The sequence below is a fragment of the Macrobrachium rosenbergii genome, chromosome 11 (assembly GCF_040412425.1).
Source record: "Macrobrachium rosenbergii isolate ZJJX-2024 chromosome 11, ASM4041242v1, whole genome shotgun sequence".
NCBI classification, from domain to species: domain Eukaryota; kingdom Metazoa; phylum Arthropoda; class Malacostraca; order Decapoda; family Palaemonidae; genus Macrobrachium; species Macrobrachium rosenbergii.
Window position 1 is genome coordinate 32,559,422 of NC_089751.1, and position 13,439 is coordinate 32,572,860.

The 13,439-nt window shown below is 33.3% G+C and overlaps 1 protein-coding gene and 1 long non-coding RNA gene across 4 annotated transcripts in view; one reads left to right on the top strand and one right to left on the bottom strand.

Annotated features, from left to right (window-relative positions):
* Window positions 1–13,439, bottom strand: part of LOC136843295 (uncharacterized) — a 571,224-nt gene that overhangs the window by 247,950 nt on the left and 309,835 nt on the right. The gene's annotated exons all lie outside the window — the stretch shown is intronic.
* Window positions 1–13,439, top strand: part of LOC136843289 (metabotropic glutamate receptor 2-like) — a 46,475-nt gene that overhangs the window by 21,309 nt on the left and 11,727 nt on the right. Inside the window, exons 3-12 of the mRNA XM_067111477.1 lie at window positions 679–833; window positions 3,140–3,310; window positions 3,831–3,975; window positions 4,491–4,619; window positions 5,378–5,500; window positions 10,028–10,202; window positions 10,577–10,683; window positions 11,418–11,567; window positions 12,239–12,372; window positions 12,920–13,012. Coding sequence (XP_066967578.1) covers window positions 679–833; window positions 3,140–3,310; window positions 3,831–3,975; window positions 4,491–4,619; window positions 5,378–5,500; window positions 10,028–10,202; window positions 10,577–10,683; window positions 11,418–11,567; window positions 12,239–12,372; window positions 12,920–13,012 — 1,382 coding nt within the window. The remainder of the gene's footprint in view (window positions 1–678; window positions 834–3,139; window positions 3,311–3,830; window positions 3,976–4,490; window positions 4,620–5,377; window positions 5,501–10,027; window positions 10,203–10,576; window positions 10,684–11,417; window positions 11,568–12,238; window positions 12,373–12,919; window positions 13,013–13,439) is intronic.

Below are 13,439 nucleotides of genomic sequence, written 5' to 3' on the forward strand. Positions count from 1 at the left end.
GTAACAATATTTCTAAAGATTTATTTTTTTTATTCACAAAATCCAGCGTAAGGGAGCTTCTGTACGTGTGTTAGATTGCTGTTATTAATGGATGTGATTCCGGTTATTCCAAAAATCTGATCACGTTTTCCAATAGAAAATTATTTATTTTATCAAAGCACCGTCCAAATGACTTTTTGATAAATGGTCTGGGATATTTGCAGAAAATGAAAATTGCTCGAGTTTTGTTAATTGAAAAAAAATCAATATTTTAACCTTATTCTTTCATTTTTTTTGCTGGCGAGAACAAATCCCAGTTTATGTGTGTTTATTATAAAAGTGGCAGTAGCTTTTGGTTAGACACTAGGACGAACGAGATGACAATTACTGATTCGTTTTGTTCGTAGATGAATTAATATTGAAAACAAACGTCCATGATTGTAAAACATAATTTACTTTCGATACCTAAACCAGACAGGCATTCGAATATGAATAAACAAAATTAGCTATGAATAAACATATGATCGTTACAAAGGCTTTTTATACCGTTAATCATATTTGTTATTCATAATAAAAATGCGAATAACATATATTCATAAATACATATCCAAGGATGTACTGACCATGGAGTATATAAAAAGCAAACTATAAGCGCATGATAAAATGATTTTTCTTGAATGTTATCTTATCTAATTTAAGGTTCAATCAGCAATATTGACGATGGTGAGTATAAATGCAGAGATGGGTCATCCCCTGAGGTCAGAAACAAGGTCATCTCAGGGGTCGTAGGAGCAGCTTCGTCGGTGACTTCTATCCAGGTCGCCAATCTTCTTAGACTATTTAAGATTCCCCAGGTGAGCTCTTCGAATAAAATTCCCGTCCAAATTGATTGATTTCTTTTGTAGATTTTATCTTAGAAATAACCAATGTCACATTATTCTTTGCCTTTGATATATTACTGTAAGTCTTAGGTCTTCATTCGCTTGTCCATGTATTAACTAAAGTCGATCATATGCCACATTCATTTCTCACGTCTCCTTTCTTGTTCGCACTGAACCACAAATTCAGTGCCTCCAAGGGACAGTTTCTTCACATTTTCTGCCTATTCTCCCATCACTATCCTTCATTTTTTAAGGTTTTTCATGAAACTCACACGGCTTTCAAAATTTTTTTTATGATCAGGTATCACAATACATTCCTAAAAAAAATCTGCTGGAAGAAATTATCCTTTATAATTAATAACTAAGGGTTTTCTATATATTGAGGGATAATCTGATGCGTAATAATTAGTATAACCCCATTACCATGCGGTGTGAGATCAAAACATCATGTGTTTTTATTTTATATCATCCTTAAAACATTTTAAAATCTTAGATAAAAAGAGTTTATAAATTGATTGTCACATTCTTTAATAGATCAAAGTTATAGCAGACGAAAGAAGAAACCATTAACATGTATAAACAGCACGCTTTTGCTTGTAATAATTCTTGCCCAAGACTGCGGTTAAGCTAAGTAACCTACAGTTCAAGAATATATATACACATAAATGTATATATATGTATATATTTATATATATATACATATATATATATATGTATATATAAATACACACATACACACACACACACACACACACACACACACACACACACACACACATATATATATATATATATATATATATATATATATATATATATATATATATATATATATATATATATATAATGTATATGTACGTATTTAACATTCACGTTCCATCTGCAACGTACAAAAATTTGAAGTCGCTAGCTTAGAACTAGAAAGAAGATTTTCGTGTGCTCTGTTAAATCCATGAAGGATGTTTCGTCTAATCTAACGTTAAGTAATCCTTATAGTAATAAAAAATAACTTCACCAACAAGCATCTCGTCTTAATGACGAACTCTAAATTCTGATGTAATGTCATTTATTTTCAAACTTAATGGGTTCGTTTTCAAGAGTATCCTCTTAAACTCATCTACTCTGATAAAGACCCATCTCTCTCTCTCTCTCTCTCTCTCTCTCTCTCTCTCTCTCTCTCTCTCTCTCTCTCTCTCTCTCTCAAGATAATTATAATCTCTATCTTCATTTGTAAACAAGACACTCGGCTTTTTCTCTGACTTTTTCCTTAATTGGGATGGATAGAGATGGCTCTCCTGTTTCCCTCGTTCCCTGATGGTGTAGGGTTTCTGGTGCAAAGAGATTTTAAAATTGAAATTTCAAATGATAAATGTATGAATTTCAGATTAATAAACAAAGTCAGTTTAGTAAAAAAATTACAGTTGCTAAGTATGTAATGTCTATACCAGAAACGGAATATTTTTTGGCATTCCTCCTCCTGCTCACACATACACGCACGCACACTTTCTCTCTCTTTCTCTCTCACACACACATACTCACACACACATACCCTTATAATTACAGTCATAGCAATTGCTGTTCATTATTTTTTATGAAAATTTCAAAGAAAATGTCCAACTCTGAGTATAATCAATATGGATTTTGAAGATAGAAAGTACTCATCTAGAATACAATGAGGTAGTGCAACGGAGATTAGAATCGTGTATGCATAAAAAAACAGACCTCACATCAATTAGTTTCTACACTGTTATTGCTAGAAATTCATAGCAAATGGTATTGAGTTATTGAAAAAAGTCTTGGCAAAGTTATATATCTACAGCGTTTTAAATAAGAATAAGATATACCGTTCGGAATACCATCCTCGTTTTATTTCATAGATATAAATTATTCATTTTTAGAGTGATTGTAGAAGCTTGCTTACATTTTATTTATGTTAATTTATCTGTTTTTCTAAATCTGATCTCCTTTTTCTGTATTTCCCATTACCTTCTGTTACTTCTTTCGAATGAACGTCATATTCTTCGGAAGCTTGAATTTCAAGTCTTTGGCCCATGTAGACTTTTTCCATATGAATAGGGTTCATCTTCTGAATAATAATAAATGAAAGGGAGAATATGGGTCTGAACTGATAGAAGATTGCTCAAAAGTTCAGACTAAAGCTAATTAATTGCAAAAGGAGCCATCTTTCTTAGATTTCTGAAGAAACATTGATTCCTTCAGCTGAACATATCTTTTAGAAGACACAATATGATATAATTCGATTCTGTTTCCCCCTCAAGGTAAGCTTCTTTTCAACGTCTCCCGAACTAAGCAACAAACAGCGATTTGAATACTTCTCGAGGACCATTCCATCCGACCATTACCAAGTCAAAGCTATGGTGGAGATAGTCAAGTTGCTCAATTGGTCCTACATTTCTATTATCTACGAGGAATCTAACTACGGAATAAAGGCAAGTTGTCCCTTGCTTTTTAATCCATCTGTGTTTACTTCCCGTACCCTGAATAATCTGCTATCATTTGCCTATATTTGCGGACTTTTTGGTGCAATTAGAACTTCAGTCTCTCCGACACATATTCACACACACATACATACATACATACATACACACACACATACATATATATATATATATATATATATATATATATATATATATATATATATATATAATTTCTGTGAGGAATATCATCTTTTAAAGGAACTGGAACTACAATATTTTAGTGCCATTGCTTTTACCTTGGAAATAATACCATACACATACACACACACACACACACACACACATATATATATATATATATATATATATATATATATATATATATATATATATATATATATATATATATATATATATATATATAAACGCACAGTATATATGTGTGTGATATTCTGTTCGGAGAAACTCACTGGAACTACAATACAAGTTCATCATCATTGTTCTCTCCTTATCCTTCTATCTAACACAGGCCTTCGAGGAACTGGAAGGACTTCTAGCGATAAACGACATTTGCATTGCCGTGAAGGAGAAGCTGGTCAAGGACTCGGGAGTCGCGGAAGAAGTGGCGTATGACATGATTGTCAAGAAGCTCCTGCAGAAGCAGAGAGCGAGAGGTAAGAGTGTACTAGTTCAAATTTGAACAAATTTTGTCCCGAACATTTCATTTTTTTAAAATGTATTTATGCTTTCTTTCCAGCTGCTAAATCATGATGGTTGTGTTTATAGAAAAATAATCAGCTGTTTTTCCTCAGATTAAAAAATAAATCTTTAAGGTATGCAATATGGCTCTTACTTCATATTTCTCTCTTAAGGACGTATGTATGAAAAAGTTTGATTTTTCTTAAGCTTATGTGAATCTGTACCTTTAAAAAGAAATTAAAGACTAATCTATATCCTGGAAAAGCTGAAAATATTCGTGTTATTCATCAAAAATGCGAGAAAATCATACGCGAAAAGACCTACTTATCTATTAATTTGAATATGATTTCCGTACGTTTAAATAAAAGCATAATGCAGAGAGAATACGGAATAATTCACGTAATCTAACTAACTAATCTCTACACACATACACAATGTAATATGACTTCGTGGCGACAAAGATTAGGACAGATTTCGTTTGTATTTTAAGGCGTTATCATCTTCGGCTCCGACCAGGAGGTGGCCGGGGTGATGAGAGCAGTCAGGAGAAACAATGCCACCGGAAGTTTCTCCTGGATCGGGTCAGACGGATGGTCGGCCAGATCTCTGGTGTCCTCAGGTGGGAAGGCTCTATATGTAAACTTTTCTCTCTCTCTATCTATCTATATATCTATCTATCTATCTATCTATCTATATATATATATATATATATATATATATATATATATATATACATATGTTTGTATGTGTGTACAGTATATATATATATATATACACACAAAAAAAAAATAAAAACAAGGAAATCATTGCCAGAGTTGAAACATTCTTCAAAGATGAGAATTTATACACACACACACACACAAAGATGATATATATATATATATATATATATATATATATATATATATATATATATATATATATATATATATATATATATATATAAATTCTCATCTTTGAAGAATGTTTCAACTCTGGCAATGATTTCCTTGTTTTTTTTTTCTTAACAAAGGTATATTATTTTTCCTCTGCTTCCCTTCACATTAAGTCCTCTGGATCAATAACAAACAGAACGATCAGCATTCCCAGTCTTTTGATACGGAATGTTACAGGCTTTTATAAAAACTTTTCACTGCCGTTACCTTTCAAAAATGAGTCAGGCGTTACAATTCGCTTAAAGTTTAGTCGTATTCCTTCTTGCACAGAGATCAGTTTCTTAATTTAATAATATTTAACAAACTTTTTACATCTGAAACTCTCTTGAAATATTCGACGCATGTTCAAGCACTGTCAGACGAGTGTTTTCCCTAAAAGTAAGTTTTATTAGTCTAAGTTTTCTTCTTTTTCACGAACGAAATCCCATTTTTTTCTTCACAGGTAACGAACCTGAAGTTGAAGGCACTCTGTCAGTTCAGCCGCAAGCAAATCCGGTCGACGGCTTCGACAACTACTTCAGCGGCCTCACTGTCCAGTCTAATAAAAGGAATCCCTGGTTTATAGGTATGTACAAGTCTCTGGTTGTTGTCAGATGAGCGGTGAGTGTGTGGTGATACACACACACATATTATATATGTATATATACACAAAAATACATATATATATATATATATATATATATATATATATATATATATATATATATATATATATATATATATATAATGTAGATAGATGAACCATGTTTCTTTCCATTCACCATTCCATTTGCAGAGAGAGGAACTGGAGCAACAGTCCCTTTCACAAACAATACCCTTTTCCACATCTAATACTGAAGCCTTGCTACCTTCACATACTTCTTTCCTGTGGCCCTCTTTTTTATTCTCATTATCATTTGTGCATTTAAAAGTTCCGCCATTCTTAAAAGCATTCACTGTCCTGTCTTCTTTCTTCACATTTGGCGCAAGCAATCTTTTCAACTTCATCTTAGCATGAAATTAGTTATGTTTTTCACAAGTCTAAAGTTTCCCTTTGTTATCCAATGGTGACCTTTATTGCATCTTCGCATATTATACTATCTACAAATATTGCAGACTCCTATAGATAGCTAACACACCACTGTATTCGACCCTTCTTTAAAACAAAATTGTTGCAATTCTGTCTAAACATTCTAAAGCATGCTTCACTATCATCATAAAACAGTTAATATTATTGCTTTCAACAAAATATCTTCTACTCTTGAACACCAACACATCCATTTTCCATCTACACGTATTCTGTTGTACTATTTTGCAAAACAACATTCCTTATGATACTCAACACAGCTTTTTCTTTTTCCTCATGAAATTTCCCAACATAAATTGTATATTTAAGCTCTGCTTATTTTGAAGAAGTAACAGAAAGCAACGTGTTTATTTTAACATAATGCTGTACTCGGTAAAAATTACAAACATGTCAATATATAACACTCTAATACAAAGTATATTTATATATATAAATTTAAACACACACACACACACACACACACACATATATATATATATATATATATATATATATATATATATATATATATATATATATATATACATATATATATATATATAGTATATTCACTTTGTAATCGACATGTTTTTATTTGTTTATTTTATATCATAACAGGTAAATATAAACACGTTGCTTTCTGCTATATATGTATACATACAATCATACACTCACACACACACACACACACACACACACACACACACACACACACATATATATATATATATATATATATATATATATATATATATATATATATATATATATATATATATATATATATATATATATAATTTCCATCACACATTCGTTTGGAACCTTTCCCGCATCCAGGCACTCAGTGACGTCTGTATCACCATGCCAGATCATTGCCCTTGTCATCCTTTGAACTCCATGGTGCCTTTCCATTTTTCAACCTTTCTTTTGCCCCGTTGCACGTTCAACAGCCACTTCCCCACACCCACTCTCATATTTTCATCGCCATCTTTTATTTATGCACCATTCACGCCTTCCCCTCCTTTAGCCTCTTCTTTCAGTATTATACAACTCTTCTCATTGTCTGGAAGCACAAATAATATAATAATAATAAAATCTGAGAAGATCTGATCTTGTTCTTCCTCCTCCGGGTGACAGTAGGAGAGACACAGCCACCCACGCCCCTGCAAACCGGTTTGTCCGCCCCGGGGGGGCGGGGTAGTTAGAGGAACGGAAAGGTAGAGACATCCACTCTCCTCCTGCAAACCTGTTTGTCCGCCCTGGTAGGGGCAGTGTAGGTAGGGGATCGGGAGGGTAAGGGAGATTGCACCCCCGAGATTCCGCGCTCCTAAGTTTATGATTCGCGAACTATTACAGAAGCACCATTCACTCATCATGTTTTAGACGAGTTGACATCAGTGCTAAGTACAGAACCTGAATTCGACAGAAATAGGCATGTATGTACAGCAGATTCGACATTAACGTGATATCCCTTGATAACCAGAAGGTCAAGTTGTCTGTCTATTCCTGTATCTAACTAAAGGTTCAGGTTCGAGTCCTGGCTGGGCAGATGCACGTAACAACTCTAATTCTCCGTGGATGTACGTTATTCCCTTAAGTATTGTTAATTCGATAACAGATATTACAGTAGCTCGCCTGTCTTTACGCTTAATCTGCTCCATGTGTTCCCTTGTAGTTTCGTCTCGCTATACAGTGGCCAATATCACTCATTTATCGTCACGTGTCTCTGCTGAATGGTAATTTTGTCACAAAGCAAGTGAAAAATGAGCATAAGTTTCTTCGGCGAAATCGAGTTTTCTGTACAGCGTATGATGCTTTATAAACTCTCTGCCACGGCCTGGTGATGGCCTGTGTTATTGGCACCTATAGCAGTGCTAGACACACGATCATGGCTAACTTGAACCTTAAATGAAATAAAAACTACTGAGACTAGAGGGCTGCAATTCGGTATGTTTGATGAGTGGAGGGTGGATGATCAACATACCAATTTACAGCCCTCTAGCTTCAGTAGTCTTTAAGGTCTGAGGGCGGACAGAAAAAGTGCGGACGGACAGACAAATACCCATCTCAATAGCTTTCTTTTACAGAAAACTAAAACAAATCTGAAGTAAAAGATTATGTGTAGGAGTCCCATTGACAGCCATCTTTCTAATTCATATTTCATAAATGAGTGTTTGTTTTTGTACAATATTGTTACCTTTACCAAGCATTTGCAATAGTCCTAGCATCAACCATCTCTCAATTTCATCCCTTCATGTAAATCATTTAGCAACAAGAGTGTTTTATCCCTTTGGTCCTTCCCTAAGGTAACAAGTAACCTTTGAAATGCTGTTATATCTTTCTCTCAGACTCGGTAGACTCGCTTTTCATTTCTCTTTAATCCCTCTTATGACTTTCTCGTTAGGCAAACTATTGTTATTCTTTGTTATTTACTCAAAGATTCATCATTCGTCGGTAGGCTCAACAAACATTTAAATCCTCGAATGAATACTAATCCTCAGTTCAGTGTTGATCTTACGGATTCTTCCTTGGGGATTATCCTGGCTTTTCAAAGCTCCTTTTAATTCAGGTATAATTAGATTAGGAGAAATGAATCGTCTGTGTTTTGTTAGACCAGTTTTCTATTATCATTTTCTTTGTTTCGTGTAATTTGTAAGTAAAAAGAATGAAAAGAATAATCATTGGTCGTTCATGTTCGGAATTGTCAATTATATTTTGTTTATTGATTGTCCTGATTTTCTTTCGTCTGAAAAATAGTTTCATCATTCCGTTCCTAAATGAGACTCAGCGTTACCAGTAAATTATCCACAAAAATTTGGGATTCAATAAAATGATATTTCCATTACATTTGACTAAACAGGGTATACACACACACACACACACACACACACATATATATATATATATATATATATATGTGTGTGTGCGTGTGTATGTATGTATGTATGAATTTGTGGAAATGCCTTACTTCACTTATGACTGAAAATAAGAAAATGTTATGAACTATATGAGAGAGAAAAATCAATTTACTTCCTTACAAATTCCATCAATTTATTTTCTTCTACATTTCAAGATCTAAGGTCTGTGCACAAGACGAACTTTTATGATTAAAGTAGAAATGTTTAGGAAAACACTAAGAGAGGGGACAAGGTAGTTTAGTCATTGAAATTAAAAATAACAATAATGACACTATTATTCCTAGCATGGTTTCCGTTGTGCTTGTTTTTTATGGTATTTGCAAAATTTTAAAGAAAACAAGGAGAGAGAGAGAGAGAGAGAGAGAGAGAGAGAGAGAGAGAGAGAGAGAGAGAGAGAGAGAGAGAGAGAGAGAGTCGCTTGTCCAGCTTGTTTGAAATTATTCTTTGAAATATATGATAAAGGATCAGGACATGTCACGTTGTAAATACTTACTGAAGGTGCCATAGCAAATGGATGAAAGTTTTATAAAAGCTTATAAGGAATTAAATCATTTAAATTTAGCCCTTTTTTTTTTACTAATGGTTTCAACACGTAGAAATGATACTTGTAATATATATATATATATATATATATATATATATATATATATATATATATATATATATATATATATATATATATATAAAGATAAGCTGCAAATGTCCTTTAACATCAATTCGGTCTACCTCGGAAATAATATATTTTCATATGTGTTACCCGAAGGGGAATTTTTTTAGTTGATATTAAGTTGGTCGTCTCGTGGGCTCGAACCACGGAAGACAAGAACTCAGGACTACAGTGACGTGCCCTAAACCTAAAAAATTCCCCTTCGGGTAACATATATGAAAATATATTATTTCCGAGGTAGAGCGAATCGGATATTAAAGGACATTTGTAACTTAATGCCTGTATATGAATCACGGTGATGTGATAAAATTCATTCATATATTTATACGTACGCAATTATATATACATATGTGTGTGCATGTGTGTGTATGTATGTATGTACATTTAATTATATGTCTGCTTGTGTGTCGATGTGCATATTTCATAAGTCGATAATACCGGGGACTCTTTTCCTTTCTGCAGAGTATTGGGAGGACCACTTTAAGTGCAAGCACCCAAAGAGTCCTGTCACTAAATACAACAGGAATTACACCCAGGCCTGCAGAGAGAATGAGAAGCTCACAAACAACAATACAGAATTTGAAGCTCAACTTCAGTTCGTTTCCGATGCAGTCATGGCCTTTGCATATGCGTTTAAGTGAGTTAAGTGACGAAATTGTTATATACACGTATTCAATTTTGCTTAAGTTTTTATTGTCGCGTGTATGCATATATATGTATATATTGTACATATACATATATATATACATATATATGTATATATATGTATATACATACAATATATATATGCATGTATATATATATGTATATATATATACCTGTATATATGTGTGTGTATGTATGTATATATATATATATATATATATATATATATATATATATATATATATATATCTGATGTGCTGCATCATCTACTAACTAATACATGATAAGTTGGACATCTCAGTGAAAAAAGAAAATGCTACCATTTTCTCCACCTGACATATTTCTTCTTTCCTTTTCTGACTTTAGAAATATGCACCATCACCTCTGCGGTGGACATCCGGGTCTGTGTCCACGGATGTCCCCGATTAACGGCGAAGAGCTACTATCTTACCTCCGCAATGTCTCTTTCACAGGTAAGTAAACGTTCCGAGAGAGAGAGAGAGAGAGAGAGAGAGAGAGAGAGAGAGAGAGAGAGAGAGAGAGAGAGAGAGAGAATTTCCCAGTACGCCTTGATTCATAAACGTCAGTTTTACTTCCCTCGCAAAACTCTCAGTTCTTCGTTTATCATCTTGAAGAAGAAAAAGACTCGTGACATTTTAATTTAATAGCAGGAGTGAAAATGGTGTTTTGACAGGCTGGGAAATTCTGAGCCAGATTTTTTAAAATATGAAGTTCATCTTGACTTCCACATTATTGTAAACAAAAAGGAATGCAATCATATTCTGGAATTTAAGATTATATCTTTAACAAACACCTTAAATAGCCAGTTTCTGCCAAGAATCATAAGACTGAAGACAAAACACCGATCTCATTAATTGTAGCTATCTATTGATTTTCTTACTCAGGTAACAATTTCTTTGATTCTGTAACTTTCTTAATCGGATTCCGTAATGTGAGAACAATAGTCTGTTTTGTTCTGTGCCTGTGTTCTGATTTTTCTTTACTTTTAATTGTTTTAGTTGTCATATAATTCCGTATATGCGCAGAAAAAAAAACATTACTACCTTCATATCCATAAAGAGATTATCTTATGTCATACATCTATTGGCAGTATGATAGTTTACCTATTTGTCAATTAAATAGTAACGAAGCTGTTCTGCAATCTATGGTTATTATTATTCAGAAGATAAACCCTAATTTTGTTTAGGTTTAAGCGGAGACAACTTCACTTTCGACCAGAATGGAGACGGCCCAGCCAGGTACAACATCATTCACTTCAAACAGTTATCACCGGGGCAGTATGCCTGGATCACTGTAGGACAATACATTGAGGGGGAACTCAAGTTGGAAATGGACGGTAAGTCAGTTCCAAGGAAAAAGGATAGTTGTTAATAAAAAAAAGAAAGATAACTGGGACGACGAGAAGTCCTTTGATTTGAGAGAGGGTCAACTGAGTTTGCGGAAGGACAATGGTAATAGGAAGAGAAAGGAGACGATAAATAAATAATAATAATAATAATAATAATAATAATAATAATAATAATAATAATAATAATCAAATATTGAAAGGGAAATCTAACAGTTTCCCGAAAGCTTTCTGTACGGATTTATCTCTAAATATATGTACATATACATAACCGTGGATTTGTTTCTCCAATATAATATAATAATAATAATAATAATAATAATAATACATAACTTGGATTTGTTTCTCCAATAATAATAATAATAATAATAATAATAATAATAATAATAATAATAATAATAATAATAAACAAATAAATAGATACGTTTCACGTTGTACAATGGTAATCATGGTAAGTGTTCATAATGATGATTAAGAGCTTAATTTCATTATCTAATACGTAAATGCTAATTAAGATGAAAAAAAAGATTAGTTACAAAATCAGAGTATTCCTTTCCAATATTTCATTTCCACTCAACATGGTGAATAGTATATAGCCATGGAATATCCTTGTATACACGCAAATTTCCCGTCCAACTCCCACCTCTTTTCTTTCACTTTAGTCCTTCAGTTCAAACTGGACGACCCGTCACCCCCATCAAGCGTGTGCTCACTTCCCTGTCACACGGGACAGGCCAAGAAATACGTGGAGGGGGAGTCGTGCTGTTGGCATTGCTTTAACTGCTCAACTTACGAGGTGAGGAGGTCTCGCTTTTGGGTTTTTCTCTTTTCCCATTTTAGTGACTGACGTTTAATTTTTTTGGAGATTTTCTTTCTCATTCTTGTTCTAAAGAGGCTCATACTTGTTCTAAAGATTCTCTTTTCGTGTATATTATAGAATACAACATTCACTTATTGTCGTGACTATCACTCGAGATTTATTTAATATATTCAATCATAATGGTGTCTCATACCTGTTCTAAGCACGCTCTTCTGGCGTATATTATGGGATACAACATTCACCTCATCATCGTAACTATCACTAGTTTTATTTAAACGGTTCTTTGAAATATTTTTACGCATCTTCGTGTTTCTAACGAAGCCTTTGAATCCATAAATTTCTCTCTTGAAAGCCTTTACTTAAACCCTATAAATTTAGCCATCACGCGTGTGTTTCTTTTGTATAATTGCTCTCTAAATAGCACGATTATTGTCAAATCTTTTCTTTAAAATAAACGCCATTCGAACCTGTTTATTTTTGGCAATGTATCTGTAAGAATTTTCTTTTTTATTGACTTTTCCAGATCGTTAATCCCAACGATGAGACTCAGTGCTTATCATGTTCTTGGGGGACTTTACCTTCCGAGGATCATCTGACCTGTGTTCCTATCCAGGAAGTAAGTAAAGCACGTTAGAAAGCCACTTGCTTTTATAAAATATATTAGCCTCAATGCATGTTTCTCATTTTACTGCTTTCTCCTTTCCTCCCGTACTCTCATGTTCAACATAAACTCCTATATTTTGACACTTCATTTTTCATAAATGGTAATTATCTTGAAGGATTTCATTACATTACACGTGTTCGGAAAACAAACGAGATTTGATTTGCCCTTGCTGTCATTTTCTATATAAGTGATGAAAATATGTTCCAGAGCTTTATAATCAATTCATGCATCTGAACAGGCAACATATATCTATTGACACTTCTTTATTATCATATTATCCCCCAATAAATCTACAGATTAACTTTCATTCTCTTCAAAAATGCTTTAATAAATCTTTTGTCTCACGATTCAGCAGAATCCGTTTTTACAGTTATATTTC